Source organism: Crocuta crocuta, unplaced genomic scaffold (genome assembly GCF_008692635.1).
Source record: "Crocuta crocuta isolate KB4526 unplaced genomic scaffold, BGI_CrCroc_1.0 scaffold172, whole genome shotgun sequence".
NCBI classification, from domain to species: domain Eukaryota; kingdom Metazoa; phylum Chordata; class Mammalia; order Carnivora; family Hyaenidae; genus Crocuta; species Crocuta crocuta.
This window is the reverse complement of record NW_027528872.1, coordinates 6,963,229-6,986,474: the sequence shown is the minus strand read 5'-3', so window position 1 is coordinate 6,986,474 and position 23,246 is coordinate 6,963,229. Positions and strand designations below refer to the sequence as shown.

Here is a 23,246-nt window from a genome sequence, read left to right as displayed (position 1 = left end):
TGGAAAATGCCTTTTTCTGTTTGCCCAGCCACCGAAGGGGAAGGCGGGAGGGGGCTGGCCTGGGGAGGCGCCCGCTTCCCAGCACCCTGGGTGGCTGGGGCCGTCTCTGACAAGCCTTGGCAGACAGGGGTGTGCTCGCAGGCCCCGCGGCTTTCTGATCTGGAAGAGCCAGGGAGCCCCAGGCCGCGAGCCCAGGGCTGTGTGGTCATTGCCAGCAAAGTGGGCCATTCTCCAATGTGAGCTCGGCCTTTGTCTCCAGTCTCCAGGCAGCTCCCCTCCCCCCCATAGTCCAGCTCTCTCTCCCCCCACTCCCCCCTCGTAGTCCTCCGTACCAAGGGAGCTCTGGCCCTCACAGCTTTTCTCCCCAGTGTCCAGCTCAGGCCACCAAAGTAGCAGCGAACACAGCAACAGTAAGAGCTAGCCTGTGAGGGCACGTCCCTGTGCGGGGGCACTTGCTACATGCTTCCTGTCCACTGCTCACTGAGTTCTCATAACTGCCCAGCCAGCGGGCCACTCACACCAGGTTACACAGCTACTACATGCGGAGCCACGATTTGAACCCAGGCCTTCTGGCGCCAGAGTCTCTGTTCTTCTCTGCCGAGCTACACTTGGATATGGGATTTTCTTTGAGCACACTGCAAGGGTCAAGGCAATGCCATTTGGTCTCTTTCTGGCAGTTTCTAGTCTCTTGGGATCTGGTGTACTTGACCTCTGGCCTTTCACCCAGGGCCATTTTGGAGGGTTTGGGGAGTGAGGAACTACTTTTGGTGCCCCCTTGAGGGTTGTGAGGAGGCCGATGTGCCTCCCTTTCAGGGTCAGATCTAGAGATTCCCAGGAAGTGGGGGGACGCAGCAGCCCCACTGGTCCAGATGACGTGTTTAATGTTGATGACAACTCTGTGGGGCAGATTTTATGACCACTCTTTAACTGATGAGGAAACTGGGGCTCCCAGAGGTTAAATAACACACCCAAGGTCGGACCGTCAGCAAGGGGGGTAGTGTCGGCTCAGGTCCAGAGCCGGTGTCTTTGCGCCGGGCTGCTGTGTCTCCCGCAGCTGATGGACCGGTGCTGGGTGCTCACCGGGACTCCGGTGCTGGGAATGGCTCCTCGGGCCGGCCCCGCTGGGCTGTTGGAATAATATGCGGCCATCAGACAGGTGTTGGAAGAGCACCAGCTTCGGGGTAAGGAAACCTCCCATTCAGTGTTGCCTCTGCCACATCTCAAGGCAGAAGTCCTGTGAACCCTTTCACTCAGCTGTGAAACGGGGATTCAAATCACCTACATCCTCAGACCACGTACGAGAGTACAGGTTGGTGGGTCCTACTTAGCTGGGCCTGTGGGTATGTGGGTGAGTGCAGGAATTTCTGGAGTTTTAAAGTGTGCCTGCCGGGCTTTCCTCAGGTTTCCCTGGGCGAGCACTCTGAACGGAGAGTAAGGGAGTCGGGGAGGACATGGGTCTGTTGAGAAACGTTCCGACGGACTTTAGAACACCATTTTCCTTTCCTGTCCATAAGATCTATGTGGAAGCACTCTGTATAAATGATAGTAGTTGTAGCAGATGTTATTAGAAGTAGGGGAAAGGATTTAACCAAAACCAGGCGGTGTTGGACCAGAACCCTAGCCTAGTGTCTGTTTAGGAAAACAGCAAGATTCCTGCTGACAAAAACAGCGGTTCTCAACTGGGGGCACTTTCACCCCCCAGGGGACATTTGGCAGTGATTGGAGACGTTCTTTGGTCATCCTAGCTGGAGGGAAAATTTTATTAACAGGCCGGTAGAAGCCTGCTGTTCTGCTCACCATCCTGCAGTGCACAGGACAGCCCCCAGATGACAAGAATTAGCTGTCCAAAAGGTGGACGGTGCCAGGGTTGAGAAAGGCTGATTAAAAATAGCCAGCACTTACATTGTATTTATTTTGTGTCAGACGACATTCTAAGTGCTTCACAGGTATTAACTTGTTTAATCCTCCCAACTCTGTGACATAGAAGCTATTATTATCCTGCGTTGACAGATGGGGAAGTAGGGGCTTGGGAAGGTTAAATAACGACCTGGGTCAGGGTCCTGAGGAAGGAGCAGGCAGAGCGAGGACTTGAACTCAGTCCAGCTCCAGAGTCCGTGCCTTTAACCATGGTGCTGTGCTGCTCTGCTTTGCATGAGGGAAGGCTACTTTAAATCAGATCTTTAGCTCTGGGTCTAGAAAGCCACATACCAAGCAATTTGCTATGTGACAAGAGTCAGCAACCTTTCGTTCCTGTGCCTAGAAAACAGAGAGGGAAAGGGTGGTAAGGGGCCCAGCACCCCATCATCAGTGAAAAGCCTGAGGTTCCCAGATGCTGAATGTGATTCACTTCATGCATTTACTGGCATGGGTCCTGGATGACCACAACCTCTTAGCCTTTGGCTCCTTTCGTTGGGGAATCAGAGACGGGGTGGGGGTCACCTCTCTGTGCTGGGGACCAGAGCGTGACAGGACTGTGCAGAGTACGCCTAACTTTGCAGTCCCGGGCTGTGTTTGTCATTACAGACGTGAAGACGACCGTGGTTTACCCTGCCACAGAGAAGCACCTAGAAAAGTACCTGCGCCAAGACCTGCACCTGGTCCGAGAGACGGGGGCTGATTACAAGAATGTCACCTTGCCCCACCTGGAGTCCCAGAGCCTCAGCATCCAGGTGACCGGCCACCGCGCCTCAGACTGGCCCGAGGGTGCAGACACAGAGCGCTCCCTGTGGCCGGCATCTTTCTCTCTCAAAGATCTGTCAGGGGCCAGCACGGTTCCATAGGTTTGGGGGAGCACACTGCGGCACCCCTGCCCTGTGGGGCTGCCTTACCTCCTTGTGCAGGAGTGAGTGCGCACGGCTGTGTACGTAACTGCACAAGACGGGAGAGGGCGAGTGCTGTGGAGCAAAGCAAGCAGGGTGAGTTGTTTTATCCAGGCCGGCCAGGGAATCGACCCAGGTCCTGGGTGTGCCGCTCTGTGGGGATCTTAGGGCGGCCCAGGCCTTTGGAGACTCTGCATCAGCACTGATAACCATCTCAGAACGGCTGTGCCCTCACCCGGGTTGTATGAATGGGCCAAGACTGACTCCAGCGTAGCCGCCCCACCCCATCCCAGACTCTTCTTCCTGGTTCCGCCTGCAGCAGACCCGCCTCTGGGAGTCGAGTCCCAGAGTAGAAACTTGATTCACTCATTCCCCTTGCATCCATTCCCCAGAGGGCAGGGCCCTGATGCGCCTGGCGGTTTAGCGCAGGGCCTCCTCTCCCAGAGGCTAATGTGAGGTTTGGCAGTGCCTTCAGCCACCAGACCAGATGCAAGGCCATTTAGCTAAGAGGTCTCAACTTCTCGATGAGCCGAGGTCCAGGGCCGATCAGAGCCTGCGCCTGCAGTCGCCCCGAGTGAATGCTCAGCCTTCAGTATGACGGATGAGGTGTTTCCTTGCTCACTCACTGCCTCTCACCGTCTCTGTCTCCTTGTCATTCACCCGTGTTCTCTGAGCGTTCCTCACCCACTCTGCCCATGATTCAGATCATGGAGGTGGGGGCTGGTCACACACAGGACCCTCATAGCCATGTCTCCCAGGCCAGAAGAAGGGAGGGGGCCCTTGCATGTGGGGACCCCACCAGGTCAGTTGTACACAGGAGAAGTAAGGAAAGGGTGGTTGGCAGGCATGCGGGAGGCCATGCGGGGCGACAGCCCGGGTTCCTCCTAGGGAAGACCCCACTGGCTGCTAGTCCTGGCCCCCCTGTGCTGTGTTTGCACCAGGTTCCTCTGGCTCAAGTTGGCTTGATTTTTTTTTTTTTTTTTAATCAAGTCCTTGCACTTGCTCTGTCTTCTACAAAGAAAGGAGATTATGTTTCCATCTTCCTAGATGGCTGCTGCCATTCAGGGTCCTAGAGGGATCTCCTGGAGTATATGTCCTTGTGGTACCAGCTGCACAAATATGTGATCCAAAGGAGGAAACTCTTAAAGTCGGTGTGGCTTGTATGTGTACTGTCTTATCCACTGCTGTATACTTAGTGCCAAATTCTACTGCTCCTCAGCCAAGTTCTCTTTGACACAAGTATTCACGTATTGTTTCCTGACTATTTCTAGGAGGTTTAAGAAGCACTCAGCTCAACTGGCAACAGTCACTGTATTTACTGTGCACCTGCTACGTACCAGGCCATGTGCTAGGCTCTGGAGGGTCCCCCAGGTGGACAGTTGGAATGCCCCAGAGTCTGGTGGGGAAACAGACGTGGAGTCTGACCGGCACGGTAGAATGGGACGAGTACTGTCCCACGGGTGGTTTGTATCCAGGATTCAGTGGTGACACGGGGTGGGGGGGTGATCAGCTCGGACAGTGGGGGGCTTTACAGAGGAAGGGGTCCTCTAGTTGGGTCTTAAGGGACAAATAGTAGTCTGTCAGGTGGACAAGGCAGAGAAGGGCATTCCAGGCAGAGGGAAGGGCAAGTACAGAGGCCCTGAGAGCTGGAGGACGGGCAGGGGCCAGGAGCGGGTGTGTGCACCTGTCAGGAGACCAGAGGCCCCCAGACCTGGCTGATCGTCAGGACTGCCTGGGGAGATTTCTCAAAATGCAGAGCATGGGGCCCTACTCCTTATCTCCTGAATCAGGGTGTTCAGCGAGTAGAGCTGGGAAATTTGAGAGAGAGAATGGGCAGGGGTGGGGCAGAGAGGGGGACAGTGGATCTGAAGTGGGCTCTGTGATGACAACGGAGAGCCTGATGCAGGGCTTGAACTCATGAACTATGAGATCAAGACCTGAGCTGAAGACAGATGCTTAACCAACTAAGCCACCCAGGCATCCCCTGGGAAATCTGTATTTTTTTTTTTAATGTTTATTTATTTATTTAGAGAGAGCACACAAGCAAGCAGGAGAGGGGCAGAGAGAGGGGGAGAGAGAAAATCTCAAGCAGGCTCCACACTGTCAGTGCAGAACCTGACACAGAGCTCGAAACTACAAACCATGAGATCATGACCTGAGCCGAAATCAGGAGTCGGACATTCAAACATCTGAGTCACCCAGGCACCCCAGGAAATCTGTATTTTTAAAAAATCTGTTTCTTTTTTTTTTTTTTAATGTTTTTATTTATTTTTGAGACTGAGAGACAGAGCACGAGCTGGGGAAGGGCAGAGAAAGAGGGAGACACAGAATCTGAAGCAGGCTCCAGGCTCTGAGTAGCCATCAGCACAGAGCCTGATGTGGGGCTCAAAGCCACAGACTGTGAGATCATGACCTGAGCCAAAGTCGGATGCTTAACCAACTGAGCCACCCAGGTGCCCCTAAAAAATCTGTTTCTAAGGATCATCAGATCTGAGAACAGTTGCCGTAGGCAATGAGGATCCCCTAAACTGGTTTAAGTGTGTGGGTTCCATGCAATTTAAAAAATTGCTGGAGTTTGGTGAGTGTGGAGGACTCTGAAGGCCAGCGTGGGTCTGGGCCGAGGCTGAGGCAGTGGGGAAGGTTTCAGCAGTGATTTGAGAAGTAGGACTCAAAGCTGGCAAGCAAAGAGTCTGGGCGGCTGCAGGTCCAGCTTGGGCGGTGCGTGGATAGGCAGTGGGGTCAGTAACCAGGACAGGGGTTGTGGGTGGCGGAGAGGGTTTATGTGGGACACCGTTGAGTTTGGGACTTGGGAGTCCTCTCCAGGTACCAGGAACTAGCATTCTCTGTGCATCACCTCATTGACTCTTCTCAGCAGCAGTTTGGAGGCAGATTCACAGCCAGGCAGTGTCACCTGGGGGCCCATGCTGTCAGCCAGGTACCCTATTTGGCTCCTCAACTTTGAGGTGCTTGTAACTCCTCAGTAAAGAATGCCGTCAGGTGGCTCCGTCGATTAAGCGTCTGACTTCAGCTCAGGTCATCATCTCACGGTTCACGGGTTCGAGCCCTGCGATGGGCTCTGTGCTGACAGCGCAGAGCCTGGAGCCTGCTTCACATTCTGTGTCTCCCTCTCTTTCTGCCCCTCCCCTGTTCATTCTCTCTCTCTCTCTCTCTCTCTCTCTCTCTGTCAAAAATAAATAAATATTTTTAAAAAAAATTTAAAAACAAGAGAAAAAGAATGCCATCTGACATCTGGATCCCGAGCGTTAGAGACCATCAGGCTAAGAGTGTTGGTCTGTGAGTCGTCAGGTTGAGGTTCAGTGTCCGCGCAGGGTTTGGATTCCCATTCTCAAATGCGCCATCTCAGAGTGGTGTGAGTGTCCTGCAGTTCTGAGCCCATTGCCTTGTCTGGAAAATGCCGCTAGGGTCCCCGTGGGTATTGAGAGAGGCGCCACAGCTCATGCCCCATGTGTCGGTTCCAGCACAGCCTGGGTGCCAGGATGGTAGCTGCCGTTGTACGCACGCAGGGCCCATTCCGAGGACGGCGCGGGCGAGTGCAGGGCTGAGACCACAGAGGTGCGGGCGGGTGAGGGGTGGGAGGGCAGGGGCTAGTAGGTGGGCCGGCAAAAAAGCAGGAGGAGAGCCACCAGGGATGAGTGTGGCCAGTGTCGCCTGCTGCAAGGAAGCCATGCCAGGTGTATGCCGGGAGGCGGGGCTGGCTGGGCCCCCCTGAGCTTGTGTCATGATGGCCTCACTCTCTCCCTGTTACATGCCTCGGCTCCTCAACCCCCCCAGTGGTTTGTGTGAATTCTGTTCCCTGGCCCCCTCCCTTTCTCAGCTGCTCACCTGGGCTGCTGGCCTGAGACTTCATGTGGATTCATGTCACCCCCCACCCCCACCCCCCGCTCTCCCAGAGGCCTTCCCCCATGGCCTGGAGCCGGGGCTGTGGGGCCACACTCAGTTGGAATTGGTTGGACTTCCTCACACTTGCTTTTTCCTTACAGCGTGAGGACAACAGTGGCACCAGCCTGACCGGGTTGCTGCGAGCGGCAGTCCCCGAGAGGCCCTGTTCTCAGGGTGGCGCGTGGGAGGGCCGCTCACTGTTACCACGCCCCTGCTCACGCCCTCTTGGTGCAGCAGCCTCTGGCAGAGCGCCTGCTGTCATCACCACGAGGCTACGGCCCGATGCCATCTCATGCCAGAACTTTCCGAGCACCTTCCTCTGCCTTTTTGGGGCCTCCTTTGTGCCAGGCACTGTCAGTCACTTACACTCCTCACCACACTGTACTGTGTATGTATCGTTAGCCCCCTCTCAAAGGGGAAACTGAGGCTCAGAGAGTACACCACTTAACCTAAAGTGCCGGCTAGGTAGTGAGGAGGCGGGAAAGGACACCAGAACCAGTTCTCTATCTGCTACTACACAGCTTTCCAGTCTGAGGGGACTTAGCTGAGGGCAAGAGACAGCCCGGACCCCAGGGAGGCCCCTCTGGGGCTCTCCACAGAGCGTCATCTTTCACCTCCCTCCCCTTTACTTTTGGGGGCCCTTTGGGTCGCATTCCAGCAAGCTTTTTTTCCTCCCAGCGAGGACTTCCGGCGGGAGAGGAAACACGTCTGTGGAAGAGTCTCCACACGCTGGCTGGGCATGGCCATGGCCCCCGGGCTGTGTGGGGAAGCCGCTGCTGGCCGTGCTCCAGTCCGCCCCCAGGAAGTGGCGGGGAGGCCCCTCTTTTGTAGTGGGCGGACCAGATTGTGACCGACCTGCTGGCCTTGCCAGGGGTCTGGGAACCCCAGATAGTCCCAGGCAGGTACCCTCTGCTCTGCGTCTCAGATGGTTGCATTTGACCTTGGCCACACCGGCCGAGAGCGAGGGTGTGGACTCTGGGGGATGAGGTATGCAGGCTCTAGGCCAGCCCTCACTGCTCCTAGCCTTCGCGGACACCGCTTGTGCTAGAACTTCGGGCAGTGGGCAGAGGAGCCCTCTGCCAGCCTCTCAATACGCCCCCTCAGTGAGCCGGGAGGCCCTTCCCGAGCACCAGCCCAGGCGCTGCCCTCTGTCCGGCTCTGCATCAGGCTTCTTGCTTGGATTTCAGGCCGGGAGTTGCCTCTGAGCTCTGGGGAAGTGAAGAGAGGAGGTCTGTGAGCCCTGTGGGAACAGGCGCCTTCTTATCTTAGCCTCCCTGCAGGCTGGCTTCTTCACAGGGGTCGCCAGGACCCTACTTGTAAAATGACGTCCTTGGGATCCACACGGCACTCAAGGAAGGGCCCTCTGAAGACTGCCAGCAGCTGATAAAAGGGTGTGAGAGGGGCTGGAGGCCCTGGCTGGATAGGAAAGTTCTGTGTGATCGGTGTCTCTGAGCTGTGCCTCCTCTGTATTACCACACAGAGGCTGTGTCAGCGGAAACCCCTGTGGCTGCAGGTGGGCAGAGGCGCTAATCCCATCACTGACGAGAGCCCCCCCAGGCAGGGCAGGAAACCCACACACATTTGTGTGTAGGCCCTAAGCCTTTCCTGCCCTGGTGTGTAGCTGGCTCCAGTCTGCAGAAGTAAGGCCCGCCCTGTCTTTGCCTGTGGTCCTGAATAGCGTGGGGGAGGCCCATGGAGACCACTGATCCTGGGTCCCGAGGGCAGCAGTGGGGATGGGCGCACCCAAGGCCAGCGAGGCGGCCGCAGAACGTGTATGTGGCCTAAACACAGGAAGGACCTGAAGAGCCGGCCCCATCCGAGCTGCAGTGGCCCCTGAGGAGGTGGCTGTGGTGGGAGAGGGGGATGTTCCCCAGCAGATGGGCGGGGACAAGGCAGCCTGAGTGTAGACCCCCTGGGCTCAGTGGCCCTTTATGGCTTGGCCGTCCTTCCTGGAGGGACCCTGGTTGGTGGCGTTTCCCAGGGGCTGTGAGCAGCTACGTGAACCCTCTCTCTCCCCCTCCCTCCAGTGGGTGTACAACATTCTCGATAAGAAGGCTGAAGCTGATCGGATTGTTTTTGAGAACCCAGATCCCTCTGATGGCTTCGTCCTCATCCCTGATCTCAAGTGGAACCAACAGCAGGTAGAAGCTTTCTTGCTGGGGCTCTCTGGGCTCGGGGTTGTTGGGCCCCCTCAGTCCTGCCCTTCTTTCTCACCTTGGTCTCTTTCTAAGCAGATTTTAACTAACCAACAACGGAAGCCTAGCTGTGCACAAACATTTACACCTTAATGTGTCCACTTGAAGTTCTTCCTGGCTCTCCTCCCACACAGGGGGTAAAGAATGGCGTGATGTTTGTGTCCCATAACCACACGGGCCATTCTTTAACCAGCCAAGTGGCTTGGCCATCACCCTCCCTTCCAGGAGCACCTGAAGCCCTACAGAGGACTGTTTACATTCTCTCCGTGTCCCTGGACACCAGCAGATCCAGGCAGGCCTAAGATCTGAAGCACTGATAGGAAGGAGCCATGGCAACCAACACGAAGGGTCCCCTCCACCACCCATTCCGGGGGAGGGTGGGTTCCCTCTACCGCCTGGTCCAAGAGGGGTCCCCCTGAGACCAAGAGGGGTCTTCCAGTGGCCCAGGCTTCCACCTGAGCCTCTCAGCTGTTTCCTGCTCTCCATGCCCCTCACTTCCACCATCCTAAGGCGCAGGTTTCCAGTGGAGCTGACCTTGGTCACCTTCTCTGTCTGCTTGCCTGTAGCTTCCTCTCTCTCCCTCACTTCTTCTCCCTTCCTTGCTGCCACCCCTATCCCCCACCAAAGCTGTAACGGATGGCTATCTCTTTGGGTAAACTTTTATACCCATGGCATGAGCAGCAGGCAGAGGACTGTGTTGCAGGAAGGGCTGCTCCCATCGCGGCCTGGAACATAGACCTGGGCCAGGCCCAGCCTGTGGGAGGCCAGGGGCCACAGTGAGGCCAAGGAGGCCAGATGTGGGCTTGCCGAGTAGGAAGTGGAGAGTAGGTAACCTCTTTCTTCTAGTTCAGGTCTAGAACAAGATCACTGAGCATGGGTTTGCCATGCTGCCCTCAAGTGGAGTCTTCTGTTCCTGGCCCCTCACACAGAGGGGTTCGAGAAGCAGTCACCTGCCCATGCGTACCTTCCCTCCTGCTTTCTCAGTCCTGGCCTGCCTTTGGCTCCTAAACTGGGCTTGTCCGCAGTTTACTTGGTTTTGATTTGGTGCTTTCTAGATGCTTTCTACCATCCCCACTCCTTCACTGCCCAGAAAAGGGGGGCCGAGGGCCTGCAGTTGGGGTAAAGGGACTGGATCTCAGCTCAGAGGTACACAGGCAAGTGAGTGCCAGCTGCCTCTTAAGAGCAGCTCCCGGGAGTTACTGAACTTGGCCTGAGGGGTGGTAGAGAATCTGAAGGGATTTTCAGAAGCTGTAGCACTGGGTGCTGATTTGTTCAAGCAGGGTGACCGAAGGAGAGGCCTGTCCACTCGTGGGGTGTTGGGGTGGAGGGAGGCTGCAGGAGTTCCTGGGTCCATGGGGAAGCCAGGTCTGGCTCTGGAGTCGTCTGGGGAGCTGGGACAAGGCCACGGAGTAGGAGTGCTGGTGGCAGCTCCCTGCAGCTCTGCACACCCCGTGTGTCCGCTTGAGCAGCCCCGTGCCTGGAAGCCCTGGCTCACAGACTGGGTCACGGGAGCTGGGATGTCAGGTAGAAGGAACTTCTGCCTCATGAGATCTTTGAGGACTAAGGAGCTTGTGACTCATAGGAGGTGGTGGTCTGAGGGCCGCGCAGGGACTAGAGATTGACTCATGCATCTCCACTCAAAAAGCCCTTGAGCACACTTGAGCCCATGGCGCTGAGAATGAAAATCCATTGTCCTTCTGACCTCAGTGCTGGCAGGCATCCTGCTGGGCTTGCCTGTGGAACCGCCCCTCCCTCTCCGTTCCCTTTAGGATAGAACAGTCCTCAGGAACCACACTGGTCTCCCAGCTACAGGGCTCGGGCGACTTGCCCCTGGGGGTTGTGAATAGGTGAGCTTAAATGTCAGATTTCCCTTAATGGTCATACAGGTGCCATTGTTCTGAACCTTTCCTTAATTAGCACTTGTCTTTTAGTGGTGCCGAATTTCGAATTTCGTTGTCGCAGATCCTTGGCTTGTGACAGAACGCTGAAATCGTCAGCAGTGTTGCCAGCAGATGAGACAGACCGGGCCTGGACTTCTGTCCTTGTACCGGCGGAGGGTTGAGGAGAGAGGGCCCGCCTTGTTTGCCTTAAGGAGCCTTCCTCACCACCCTGGAATCTCCTTGCCTCCCAACTGCTGGCCCAGGATTAAAGAGACTCTTTGTCTGTATGTCCATCCATCCACCCATCTGTCCATTCCACGTAGATTTATCAAATAGCTAATGTCTGCTAGAGAATCTTGCCTCCCTGGAGCTTAAAATACCCCTTCCTCAGTTATTTTAAGAGATCACCTGTATATTCTCTTTTATTTGCTTTTTTTTTTTTTTAAGGTTTAGTTCATACATGCACGAGGTAAAAGTGCAAAGTAGAATAAATAGCGCAGTAAAAGTAAGTTCCCTCACCCCACACCCTCCATTTCCGTTCCCTAGAAGGGACGGTTTCTCAAAAGAGGTTATGTCTTTGTGTCTTCTTCCAGGTATAGTCTCTGCATGCTGTGTATACAAGTACATAGGTATGTGTTTCTATGGACACAACACGCACTTTCCGCTCATATAATGTAGGTTCTTTGATCTAAAGTGCTCAGACCAATGAATTCTTCCTTTGGGTCGCTCCAGAGGGGGAAGGATGGCCCTCCAGCCATTCTCCGTCATGCCCCTTGCCAGGAAGCCGTTCCTTTGATTCTGCTGTCCTGCCTTGTAAAGAGAGATCAGTGGTGTCTGCCTGCCTGAAGTGATTGGTAGGCCACCTTCAGGGATACCAGTTTGAGACCCTTGCCACCTCCTTGCCTAGCTTTCTTCAGACTTGGGCTCCCTGCAGAAATTCTGGGGTCCTGTCTGCCCACCAAGAAAGGGTTTCTTTCCCTCCCTCACGCAGCCTGTGAGCAGACATCCGGCACCAGGCTTCATGCCTCATTCCCTGCCCTGGGGCAGAGAGGTGTGATTTAATGCCATGTTTGTGATCTGTCAGCAGGCATCATCTAAAACAAATGCCACTGTTATCTGAAAGGCGGTGNTTCGCGCAGTTCTATTTCCTGCATCTCCTTGGGCTCCTAGCGAGGGAGAGAACAAATGTCCTGGGCACAGGCCGTGAGAAGGGAGAGTCTGGGCAGGACCTGTGGGCAAAACTGAAGCCTAGGTAGGCACAGCTCAGCCACCTGCTGGGCGGTTCCCTCGAGCCTGGTCCGGAGCAGGCCTGAGGCAGAGAGCCCGGGTGGTTGGAACCTGCACAGAGGAAAATGTGTGTGCTAGGAAGAGACTGTTGGCATTAGGAGGCACGCTTGGCCAGCAGGCACCATATGGAAAACCTCAGTTTTCAAACTGGGGCCCTTGGGGATTTGGTCGGGTGACTCACGGCCCCCAGACTGTGTCCTTGAGCGATCTAGCAGTTCACACTGCCCGGCCGAGTCTGCTGGCTCTCCTCCGTGCCTCGCTCCTTGGAGCCCTGGTGTCCGGGGCCTGCCTCGCACGTGGATGTGGCAGTGGGCCGGGGCCAGTTTGGGTGAGCAGGGAGGGTGGGAAGGTTTTCTGGGCAGAAGAGTTTATTTGCTGTCTGGCACAAGATCGTGTTGACTTTGGTTCTCTGCACTGGTGTGACCTCCAGGTTTTCGGCCAGGCGCTGTTTTCAGGAAGGACAGCCGGAAGTGTGGCCTGTGAGCCCTGTGCAATAGGGGAAGAGAGAAAAAGGTTAAGCGCTCTGGTGGTGCTCACTGCTGAGCTGGCCCCAGGGCTCCTTTTCACCTTTCAAATCCTCCTACATCCTCCCCCTGCACTGGACTCCAGACAAACCGAGTTAACTGCCTCTGGCCCTCGCACGCAGTATACTTTCTTGCCTCTGAGCCTTTGCGGTCACTTTTCCTTCTATCTGAATGCTCTTCTTCTAAATGCTACTCCTTCTTTAGGACTGGGATCACCTGCCTCTTCTTCCAGGAAGCCTGTCTGGATCACCCTAGCTAGATAGTCTTCCCTGCTTTCTCCTGTACTTTCATCACTTTGTGTCTTGTAGTACTTACACACCTGTATGCTATTAGACTGTAGAGTCTTGGAGGGGAAGTTGCCCTTCTTTGAACCTTCTCCTCCCACCCCCTCGTCAACTCTGTGAGTAATAAATATTCCTATATGATACTCTTTAGCAGGAAGAATAAACAGAAGTTCTATCCTAAGACTGCCCCACTCATCCCAGGCACATGGAGGCCCCCATTGCCCAGGGATTGGTCCTCCCACGGGGTCCCTGGGATCGCCTGTGGCGGTGCTACAGCAGGCCCGGGGGTGGGCACTTCCAGGCCTCCCTGCGAAGTTCCAGAGTTGGTGGCCTCCCCCGGCTCCGTCCCTTGCTGAGCCTGGTTTACCCCTCCCGATCTCTGCACAGCTAGATGACCTGTACCTCATTGCCATCTGCCACCGCCGGGGCATCCGGTCGCTGCGGGACCTTACTCCGGACCACCTGCCGCTGCTCAGGAACATCCTCCGGGAGGGGCAGGTAAGTCGCCTGGGCCACATCCGTGCGGAAGCCCAGAGGAACCCTATTCCAACTCCAGTGTGCTCCCGGCCGCTTCCCTCACCCTTCCCGGAAGTCCGTCTGTGAAAGGGGCCTGTCTCTGGATGCCAATCCCAGGACCTCGCGAAGCCGCTTTAAATGGACTCACAAGGCCCTTGTCTCCTGGTCCCTCCCTACCCTTCAGCTCTACTCTCAGCCATCTTTCCCCTGCCTAGGTGCCCCCCCTTCCCAGGATCACCTGTGTCTGCTCAGGACAGCCACTGTGCACCAGACGTGTTTCTCGGGCAGATGGGTCCCCTATGGCCAGAGACCGAATTCTGTAGCACCTGGCATTCTGGGGTGCTACGTACTGGGATATTTGTTGAACAACATGAAATTAAAGAGGAGCCCTGGGGCCCCTGGGTGGCTCAGTCGAAGTATCTGACTTCAGCTCAGGTCATGCTCTCTTGGTTCGTGAGTTCAAGTCCCACATCGGGTGAGCTCAAGCCTTGCTTCTCTCTCTCTGTGTCTCTCTCTCTGCACTTGCACCCCCCTCCCTTTCAAAAAAATAAATAAATACAAAGTAAAGAGGCAAGGGAAGGCGGGAGAAGTGAGTCTAGAATCCTGAGTGGTGGTCTTGATGGTGACGTTTTGACCCTAACCACCGAGCGACCCCGGGCAGGACTCCTTACCTCACCCCTCTGGGCCTCGGTGTCTGGAAGGAATGCTGCCAAATCCCATTCTGTGAGGCTCTCAGAAACATTCACATGTGCTCCTGAAACAGTCAAAGGTGCGGCCCCTGTGCCAGGGCCCAGCAGTCACCAGCGTGCTCAGCAGGGGAGAAGCTCGCCACCTGGCTGCTCGGAGGCTCTGCCGCAGGCCTGAGGAAGGGCTCTCGTGAGTCCGCTCCCTGCTGACCCCTAGACCCCAGCCACTCGGCCCTCTTCTCCCACCTGCCCACGTCACTGTCTCTCTGGCCACCTGTCTCTTTTCAGAGTAATTTGCTTCTCTCCTGAAACAGCCTGTGGGTGTCAGAGGGTAGTGGTGTCTTTCTCCCCGGGAGATGCTGGGCCTACGCTTGCATCTGCCCTGCAGCTCGGGCAGCCTCGCCCTGACAGGCCAGCCGTACGTATCCCCGCAAGGTCTTTGGGTGCCCTGGCCGTGACCTCACCCTGCTGCAGAGATGCCCGGGCAGAGTTCCAAGTCCGGGATGTAATTGTGGGGTGTATTCTGAGCCCACTGAGCCCCTAGTCTTTTTCTCTTCACCTCTGACCTCAGGGATTCACCCAGTTGTGGAAATCAGAGTCCCCTGTTAATGGCAAGCCTAGGAGGCTCCCCAAGGGGTGTTAGGTGGAAAGAGCCCTAACCCCCGGGCAAGGTAGGGGGTAGGCAGAGGCAGCCGGGGCCAAAGTCCACGTTTGCCTCTTCCTCCAAGAGTCCAGCCAGACCTTCCCTGGGCCTCCTAGGGCCGCCCTTCCCATGCGCCCTCCCCATCCTCTCTCCTCCGCCAGGCCTCGGCTCTACCTCATCCCTATCACCCTTGTTTCTGGCTGCACGCTCTTCTATGCTAAGAGGAGTACAAGCCTCCCTCCCACTTACTTAGGATGGTCGCCATAGTCTTGGGCAGCTGGGGCCTGCCCCTAGGCGGTGGGACTTCCTAGATTCCCAGTCGAGACTGTTTGGGGAGCCGGAGTGTTGTGTGCAGGTTGGAGTGCGGAACCCTAATAGAGGCCACCGTTCCCTTCATCTGGGGGAAGGAGCCTCTGCCTCGCGGCTGTCGCCTGCTTTTGTTGATTCCCTGGGATGGAAGACAGGGACCTGTAGCAGACCATGGGTGGGAAGCTCTTGGCAGGGTTTGTACAGATGTCCAGAGGCTAGCCGGGGGTTAGGCGTAGAGGAGGGCTCTGGCGCCGGTTCGCGGGCACCACGGCGACCCCTTTCCCTTCTCCTCAGGAGGCCATCCTGCAGCGCTACCAGGTGCAGGCGGACCGCCTTCGAGTGTACCTGCACTACCTGCCTTCCTACTACCACCTGCACGTGCACTTCACGGCCCTGGGCTTCGAGGCCCCGGGCACGGCGGTGGAGCGGGCACACCTGTTAGCCGAGGTGATTGAGAACCTGGAGTGTGACCCGCAGCACTACCAGCGGCGCACCCTCACCTTTGCCCTCAGGGCCGACGACCCCCTGCTCAGGCTCCTGCAGGAGGCCCAGAGAAGCTGAGTCTGGCCGGGAACTCTCCGGAGACGAGCACAGATGGGGGGGGGCAAAGGCGGGGTGGGGAGCGGCGGACGGAGTTTTAGCACCAAGTCAATTTTTAATAAGTGTATTTTGTACCGGCTTGTTTCTAGTATGTGAATAAAGTATTGGCCTCCTTTGGTGTGGAGTGACGCCAGGGCCTGGGGATGCAGGTGGTGCGGGAGGCGGGGAGGGCACGATGGGGTGAGCGAATCCTGAGAAAAGAGCCACGTCGGGGGGCGGGGTGGCTTCGGCTGGCCTGGAAGCTGAGGGCTTTCTGCAAGCCCCTGTGAGTGCCATCAGGATCCCAAATCCAACAGTGCCCTGCCCCCGGCCTGGGGCCTTACTCCGCCATCACGCCTCCTCCCTCCTTCCCATTTTCTACATCTTCCTAATGGTTTTCTGGGCCCACATGTCTGGGAGTTCCCCCAAAAAACCAAATACAGAAAATTTCTCAAAATAATCTATAGAGGTTTTTTTGATGGCACTTCCTCTTTCCCTGCCCGTGCGTGAGTCAACCCTGCTGATAAACTGCTCGTTGACAAGGATGAAGGATGGCTGCCTGGAAGTGGGAGGGCTTTAATAGGAATCAGACGAGGCAAGCCCAAAAAGCTTTTGCCTTTGCCTCTGTTATTTGGTCAGCGAGTCCCTGGCCTTGAGTTTGTTATCTAGGCAGGAAGACAAAACAGTCACAGAGAGCAGCCAGGAGATCAAATGCACAACTGTGTATCAACAAGGGCAAAATGAGGCATTTGTAGTGGAGGACAAAGCTCTGAGGGCCACCAGCTCGAGATGTGACCAGAGCGTCACAGGTCCCCTGTTCTCAGAATCTAGAGGCCAGGAAGGGACTTCAAAGTGTCTGAGGCTGGTGGCCTATAGGGAGCCTTCAGCGGCTTATCCGGGAAGCGTGACATCTCTCAGGGCTCCAGCAGCACACACAGGCAAGCACTCGAGGGTACGCCGTGGAGGGCAGAAGGCCCTTGTGTCGCCACAGAGGACAGACAGAGGGGCTGGCATCCCTGGCTCGTCAAGCTGGGGCTGAAGGACACCGGACTGCGTGTCCTCAGGAGGCTTTCTCGGCGGGGAACAGGACATTGGGTCCTGCCAGGTGATAAGACGGAAGCGTAAGGCAGAGAGAGGTGGCCCTTACTCTGCAATCCCCGGGCTGAGACCCAGAATCATGTGTTTGTTACACGCATGCTGCAGGCTGGGCACTGCCCCAGAGACTGGGAAGTGGCGAACAAACCAGTCTCTCCCCTGGGAGCCGGCATCCACCCCCTAACATTGTACCAGACCCACTGTGTCCTGAGCCTGTTGCTTTGGAAAGGAGAGCAGGGATGAGGGTCCACGGGGTGTCCCGCCATGTCACTGTAACCTGGACTAATGTTGCTTCGTGGTAAACTTTGACTTACCGATCGACTCTTGAGTCAGACGGTATTTTTAAGTGTTGGGAAAACAAACTCCTACCTGCCCTCCAGGGTACTGGGGCAGACGGCCAAGGAACGTGGGAGTAAAAAGGCAACACCCAGGTAGTTACCTTGAAAACAGGTATGTGAGAGCAGCTCAAGTAAAAGCTTCCCCAAGGAAGACACACGGGATGCTTTCAGAATCCCGACAGTGCTCGGCAGGGTAGCTGACCCGAGGCAGGACAGGACAGGCGAACCGGGACGAGGTGATGAGGGTGGTGAGGCCAGAGGGGGCTGGTTGCAGGGAGAGGGTTGTGGCCTGCACTTTCCGCAGGTGGTGATGAAGGTGGCTGGTCTTTCTCCCATGTGTAAGAGCTGTCGTAGGGGCGCCCGGGGGGCTCAGTCTTCAGACTCTTGATTTCGGCTCAGGTCATGACCTCCTGATTCATGAGTTCGAGCCCCATGTCGGGCTTGGCACTGACAGCACGGAACCTGCTTGGGATCATCTCCCTCTGCCCCTTTCCCACTTGGGCTCTCCCTCCCTCTCTCTCTCAAAATAAACTTAAAAAAAAAACAACAAAAAACTGTTGCAAAGACAAATGAGGCAAGTGGAGGGGACACTAACCCAGAGAGGCCCCTCCTTGCAGACAGAGCAGAGGACCGCAATCCTGGGAGCATCCTCATCTGGACAGATCAGTTTCTGCCGGTGGGGCACACAGGGTGTGTGCTTGGAGAAGACTAGCAGGTGGCCAATCCCAAACCAAAAGGGAGACTGCTCAGGAGCCTCCCAGGGGACAAGATCTCTACCTCCCAGGACTAAGCCCTGCAAAGGCATTCCATGCCTACACAGGCTGGACTTCCTAGCCTTATCTGTCCCATCCCTCCTCCTTCCTCTAGGATCTACTCACCCATCAAGTTTCTACCAAACATCCTGCACAGGCCAGCACTGCAAGGTGCTGATGGGAACAAGAAGGTCAAGAAGACCTGTGGGTCTGTACCCTTGGGGAGCATGACTCCGTGGGGCAGGAGAGCATAGGACGAGACAGTAGGTAAGGGCTGTTCTAGAGGGAGGTTCTAAAGGCTGTGCTCCTGTGTAGTGCTCGGAGGTGCTCCTCTGGCGGGACCAATTCTGCTTTCTGAGGGGAGGAGGGTCAGTTCTCCCTGGTGCCTGGAGTGGGCATTACGAAGCCCACAGAGGGCAGCCCTGTGAGCTGGGAGAAGACCTCAGGGGTTTGGCCTCATGCCCCCAAAGGCCCCAGCAGGGGCCAGTGTCACTGCGCACTGGAGTGTTTGCTTCTCCGCCAGGAAACAGCTGGTCACATGTGTGGTGAGCCACGAAATGGATTCTGTTGAGTCTCTGTCATATACCTATTGGCCCTTGAAACCGCATGAGATGCCGTCTTACCTGAGTCCTGGGGCTTCAAGCTGCAGGGAAGGACTGACGGAGTCAAGGGGCCCTTTGCTCTGTTAACACCTCGAACTCCCAGGGAGCCTGGTGGGACTCTTCTCGAAGCCCCAAGCTTTCTGACCACACATGAATGCCACTTCCTGTCATTTCTAGGGAGTCTGTTCCCAGGGGCCACAGGGGTCCAAGTGCGGCTCCTTCCACATTAGACACCCTGGGCCTGAGGCCAGTGCGGTATTTCCCCAGCCCCACCCCACCCCCACCTCGAGGGCTTTCCCCTACAGTAAAGGAGCTCAGTCCAGGTCTCTTGGTTTTCCGGGGGACGCAGAATGAAAGCTGCCCGTCTCTGCCCTGCCTTTCCCCTTGATGACGCATTGCAGCATCCAACGTCTTGCATCCCCTGAGAGAATTTCCTGAGCAAGACCAAGGTTTCTCAGCCCCATCTTAGCTAACTAGCAAATACTAACCCCCATCCGGCAGCATAATCCATCCTGCATGCTGCAGAGCGCCTTCTGTGTTTGATTGCGTGCCCTCCGTGTGCGTGCCTGTGTCCCTGCTCTGTCGGAACAGTGGTGGATGTCACTCTTCCCAGAAAATTCCTGGACATGTCCACAGCTGGCTGTCAGCCCCTGGTGCTTGGCCCACTATCTCCTTGGCATGTGACTGGAGAAGGAAGGAAGCAGCTAGAGGCATGGCGGCTGTTGTCCCTTGGCTCCCTTCAGTTCGCCCAAAAGTTTCCTCATAGAGCAAAACTGCTGAGTGTTCTGGATTTGTCAACATTCCTTCACGAATCTGAGAAAAATAACATTTCAGAACAAGCTGGACACAGCAGATCTACTCTGCCTGTCCCTGCTGAACGCTGATTCCCATCCTGAGAAACAAATCAGGAAACAATTACGTACAAAGTAATATTTGAAATTGTTTCTCTTGTAATACTTCCATATCCAAAATAGGTTAGTATATCTGTTTCATTTCCGAATAGACTGATGTAGGCCGGCCAATCCTTGCTTCTCAGAAAGGACAACATCGTTATTCTAAATATGTATATATAAAGTGTCTTTTTTTTCCCCAAGAGGAAGGTGGTGGTAATTAAAGGTAGTTGTTTTTTTTAAATATCCTCATTTAGCAACATACATGTTGGCAACCTGTGTTTATTCTACTGTTATTATTAGTAAAGTTACATTGGATTCTGAAATCTACATAAACTTTATGTTCCCTTGTTTTAACCACTTAAAAAACCAACATGGACTGAATCTGTTTAAAGTGTTTCAAGTCAATACACAGGTTTCAAACATCTCTCCCTTAACTTGTTTCCCCCGCTTTTGTAAGTGAGGTAGAGCTCACTTGGAGTTTATGATTCAGTTAGGAACACAGGCATTAATTACAAAGTAATTATAACAGTGGTGAATGCCTTCAAAAAAGCAGACGGGGCTTTGAGACCTTACACAAAGAGAAGCCAAATTTCCAGGCTAAACTTGATAGCAAAGGGGCTGCATGATCACAGGCTCAGCAGTTAGGAAGTGCGTGCTTCAACACGCTGCGGGCTAGACCTAAGCTAGCATGAGGTTCACGTGCACAGCTAGAACGCTAGCCAGTTTGTCCTTCAGGACTGTGATGAAGAGAGTCAAAGCTAAGGGCCAATGTCTGAGAGGCAGCACCGTCTGACAGTTCCATCACAGAATCCTCACCGCACCCAGGTATGAACTTGGGCAAGTTATGCAACTGCACCTAAATCAGGAATGATAATAGTGCCCACCATGAGGATTTTGTGGATATAGCAGTCACTCGGTAAACGTTAGCTATTATCCTACTGTGAGAAGGACCAGAAAGGATGTAACCAGAGGTATTTGGACTAGATAATAAAAAGAACTAACAGTCGAAGGGCTGTAGAATCCTGGATGATTCGGTGGAGGCATAGCAACCAAGGGACTTTAAGGCAAAATGCAAGCCATAAACGATCTGTGGTTAATTGATTGTAGCCTTAAACAGAGGCAAGCACTGCACGCAGTGACTTCTCGGGATCTCTTCCAGACTAAAGGTTCCTGGAATGCCTTGGCCTACTGGCAGGTTTCTAAGACTACTGCAGTGATGTCCCCTGCTATTGAGAACCCTGGGAACAGCTCAGCTCCATGGTCCAGTCATATAAATCTGATAAAAATAGGAGCTGAAATATCATCCCAGAGTTGCTATTTTTAAAAGCGTCTGAGATGCTGGATTGGATTTATTTCTTCCTCACACGGCATCTTGCTGTTCCCTCCTCCTGGTGGGCAGGATGCTAACGTGGCACATGTGAGGGACAGGAGCCAGAAGCCTGTGAGGCACATTTGTCAAGCGGTGCTGTGCCTCCTACCCACACCCGCTGCCTGCCAAGGAGGAGCCGCGGGGCCAGGGCTCCCCAGCCCTACATGCACCTGCCCCTTCCGGGCCCTGTGCTCCCCTGCCTCTTCCCTCTGCTCCCGAGGCCCCTCTGGTTGCCCCAGCAGAGGCATCCTCCACTTCCTCCACTGAGGAGGCAGAGCCAGAGAGCCAAAGGGAGGCAGAGAAGAAAGGAACGGAAGCAACGTGGTTCAGCGGGGGACTGGGACGCAGATCGCTGCGTGTCAGGTTGCCTTGACCTGTACTTGACAGTTAGCCTCCGGGAAGAACAGTTTCCCGAGGCCCAAAGCCCTGCTTGCTCCATCACACAGCCTCTTGCTGAGCAACTCACAGTGACTTGCAAGGGTGCAAGGAGCTGGGAGGTGCGCAGATGGCTCCAGAACCTCTCACCTCACCTGGGATTGAAAGGCCCTGAATTGCTTCCCTCCTGCCCCACCGATGACAGGGCTTCTAGGCAGCTAGCTAAGTGTCTGGTTGGGTCATTAAGAAACGGAAGGGGAAAGATCATGAGTAAGCATGTTATGGCCGAAGGGGAGGAGTCAGAATTACAGTTAGCTTCTGGGCACCCAGTCACCAGGCCTGGGATAAGCTGGGGGTGGGGGAGGGGAGGAGACCTGCAAACTCTGAAAGGTTAGAGAAGGGAACCGCCTGCATAACAAAATAACACACACTTAGAAAGCACACTGTACTTTCAGAGCAAGTTCCTAACCATTGCCTAATTTAATACCTTTAACTAAACACAGGTATTTCCTTTTTTTTTTAACGTGTATTTCGTTTTGAGAGAGAGAGAGAGAGAGAGAGAGACAGCGCATAAGCGGGGGAGGGGCAGAGAGTGAGGGAGACAGAATCTGAAACAGGCTCCAGGCTCTGAGCTGTCAGCACAGAGCTTGGCGTGGGGCTCGAACTCACAAACCACAAGATGATGACCTGAGCCGAAGTGGGACGTTTAACCGACTGAGCCACCCAGGCGCCTCTCCATTTTTTTCAGTAAGGTTTTTTTTTTTTTTTTGGGGGGGGGTTGTTTGTTTAATAAGAAAACTAAAGCAATGGAGTGGCAGAGGCAGATTTGGGAATCAGGTCTCCAGGAGTGAGAGCAGGCGTTCAGTTCTAGCCTCTGGCAGAGTGAAGTTTATGTGGTTCACAGCAAGAAGAGCAAACTGTGTGTAGATCTCATTCATCGAAGAGTTAGCAAAAGTTGAGAAGCCGGGCTGATTCTCTGTTCAGCTTGGGGGGTTGTTTGCTCTCTCTGGACCCCTTTTCCTATCTGTAAAACAGGGAGGATAGCCCCCTGTCCCCTTGACTTGCTCAGGGCAAGGACTTCAGTCACTGGCTTCTTTCTACCTAGCTTAGCTCCAGGCCTGGAGCTGACCTGCAATGAGTAGTTGTTGAATGAATGCTTGACAGACCGAACCAAAGACACCATTCAAACATAATGACGTTAGACACTGGGGAAAACAGGGAAAAACCCACTTTTGTGCAAGGTGTGATTCAGGACGGATCGGCTGCCTCTGCATGAACTTGGAGGCCGACTCTGTTTGCCCAAGCCTTCCCCACTTTGCTTCTGTGGAGCCGAGCTGCCTGAGTACCTGTTCTCAACAGATAAGCTTCCCCTCCCCCCCACAGTTTCATCTGCAGTGAACCTGGAGTTGATGTTTCTCTGAACCCACTTTGTGTTTACCCTCAGTGCCTCACACCTTAACACTTAGTCACATCCTTTCTTGCCTTCTTCTTGAACAGAAGTCTTGTAGGCTCTCTCCGTGGCTGGATGGTAAGCTTCCTGGAGACGGGGACTGGGTCTTAGACTTTCCTTGGAGCCGCTGGAGCCTCGGGCACCAGGGTGCTCACCCTAGGAGCTCGGTAAACACCGCTCACCTAGGAAAGGGAGTGCCTCAGGGGCTGTGGGTTGTCCTGGAGGTGACTTCTGGGCTGCCGTTCTTGAGCCTGGGCAGTTTCCAGGTTTGATTGGGGTTGTCTGAGCCCAACAAAGTAGGGTCAGGAGCCTGATGGGATTTCCGCTGGTGACAGGATGCCTGGCGCCTTCAGTAAGGAACAGAAACTGAGAAGCTTTCTCAAGGCCAAAATAGGTGTGCAGAAGAGGGTGAAGAGAGCAGTGTGCGAGCTGCAGGTTGCAGACTAGGGCAGAGAAAGGCCCAGGTCTCCGTCCAGGGCACCTGGCCGATGTGCGCTGGGGGTGGGGTGGGCTCCCCGAGCAAGGCCTTCCCTCTTCCGTGCCTCACTTTCCCCAATGAGGGAAGGACGCGCAGTTCACCACGTGGGAGAGCCGAGAACCCTTTGTTGGGTCTCATTGTTCCCAGGAGGGCGTGCGGAGGCTGCGCTGGGCACATCCAGCCTGGCGCCACTCACACACAGGCAGCGCCCGCCCGGGCTCTACCCTCACCCCATCCGGCCTCCCCTTCCCCCCCTCCGCGCCCGCCCGGCA

General features: G+C 55.1%; 2 protein-coding genes across 8 annotated transcripts in view; both read left to right on the top strand.

Annotated features, from left to right (window-relative positions):
- DCPS (decapping enzyme, scavenger) overlaps positions 1–15,756 on the top strand; it is a 39,957-nt gene extending 24,201 nt beyond the window's left edge. Inside the window, exons 3-6 of the mRNA XM_077756566.1 lie at positions 2,524–2,669; positions 8,747–8,860; positions 13,277–13,387; positions 15,338–15,756. Coding sequence (XP_077612692.1) covers positions 2,524–2,669; positions 8,747–8,860; positions 13,277–13,387; positions 15,338–15,604 — 638 coding nt within the window. The 3' untranslated portion in view covers positions 15,605–15,756. The remainder of the gene's footprint in view (positions 1–2,523; positions 2,670–8,746; positions 8,861–13,276; positions 13,388–15,337) is intronic.
- Positions 15,757–22,544: 6,788 nt separating this feature from the next.
- The window catches only part of ST3GAL4 (ST3 beta-galactoside alpha-2,3-sialyltransferase 4), a 35,069-nt gene continuing 34,367 nt past the window's right edge, over positions 22,545–23,246 (top strand). For 3 of the 7 annotated variants that reach the window (XM_077756564.1, XM_077756563.1, XM_077756561.1), the window contains exon 1: positions 22,547–22,574. In XM_077756564.1, the coding sequence (XP_077612690.1) occupies positions 22,572–22,574 (3 nt within the window). In that variant the 5' untranslated portion in view covers positions 22,547–22,571. Of the gene's footprint in view, positions 22,575–23,246 lie in introns of all 7 variants that reach the window. The other 4 variants (XM_077756559.1, XM_077756558.1, XM_077756562.1 and 1 more) reach the window with 3 other exon arrangements.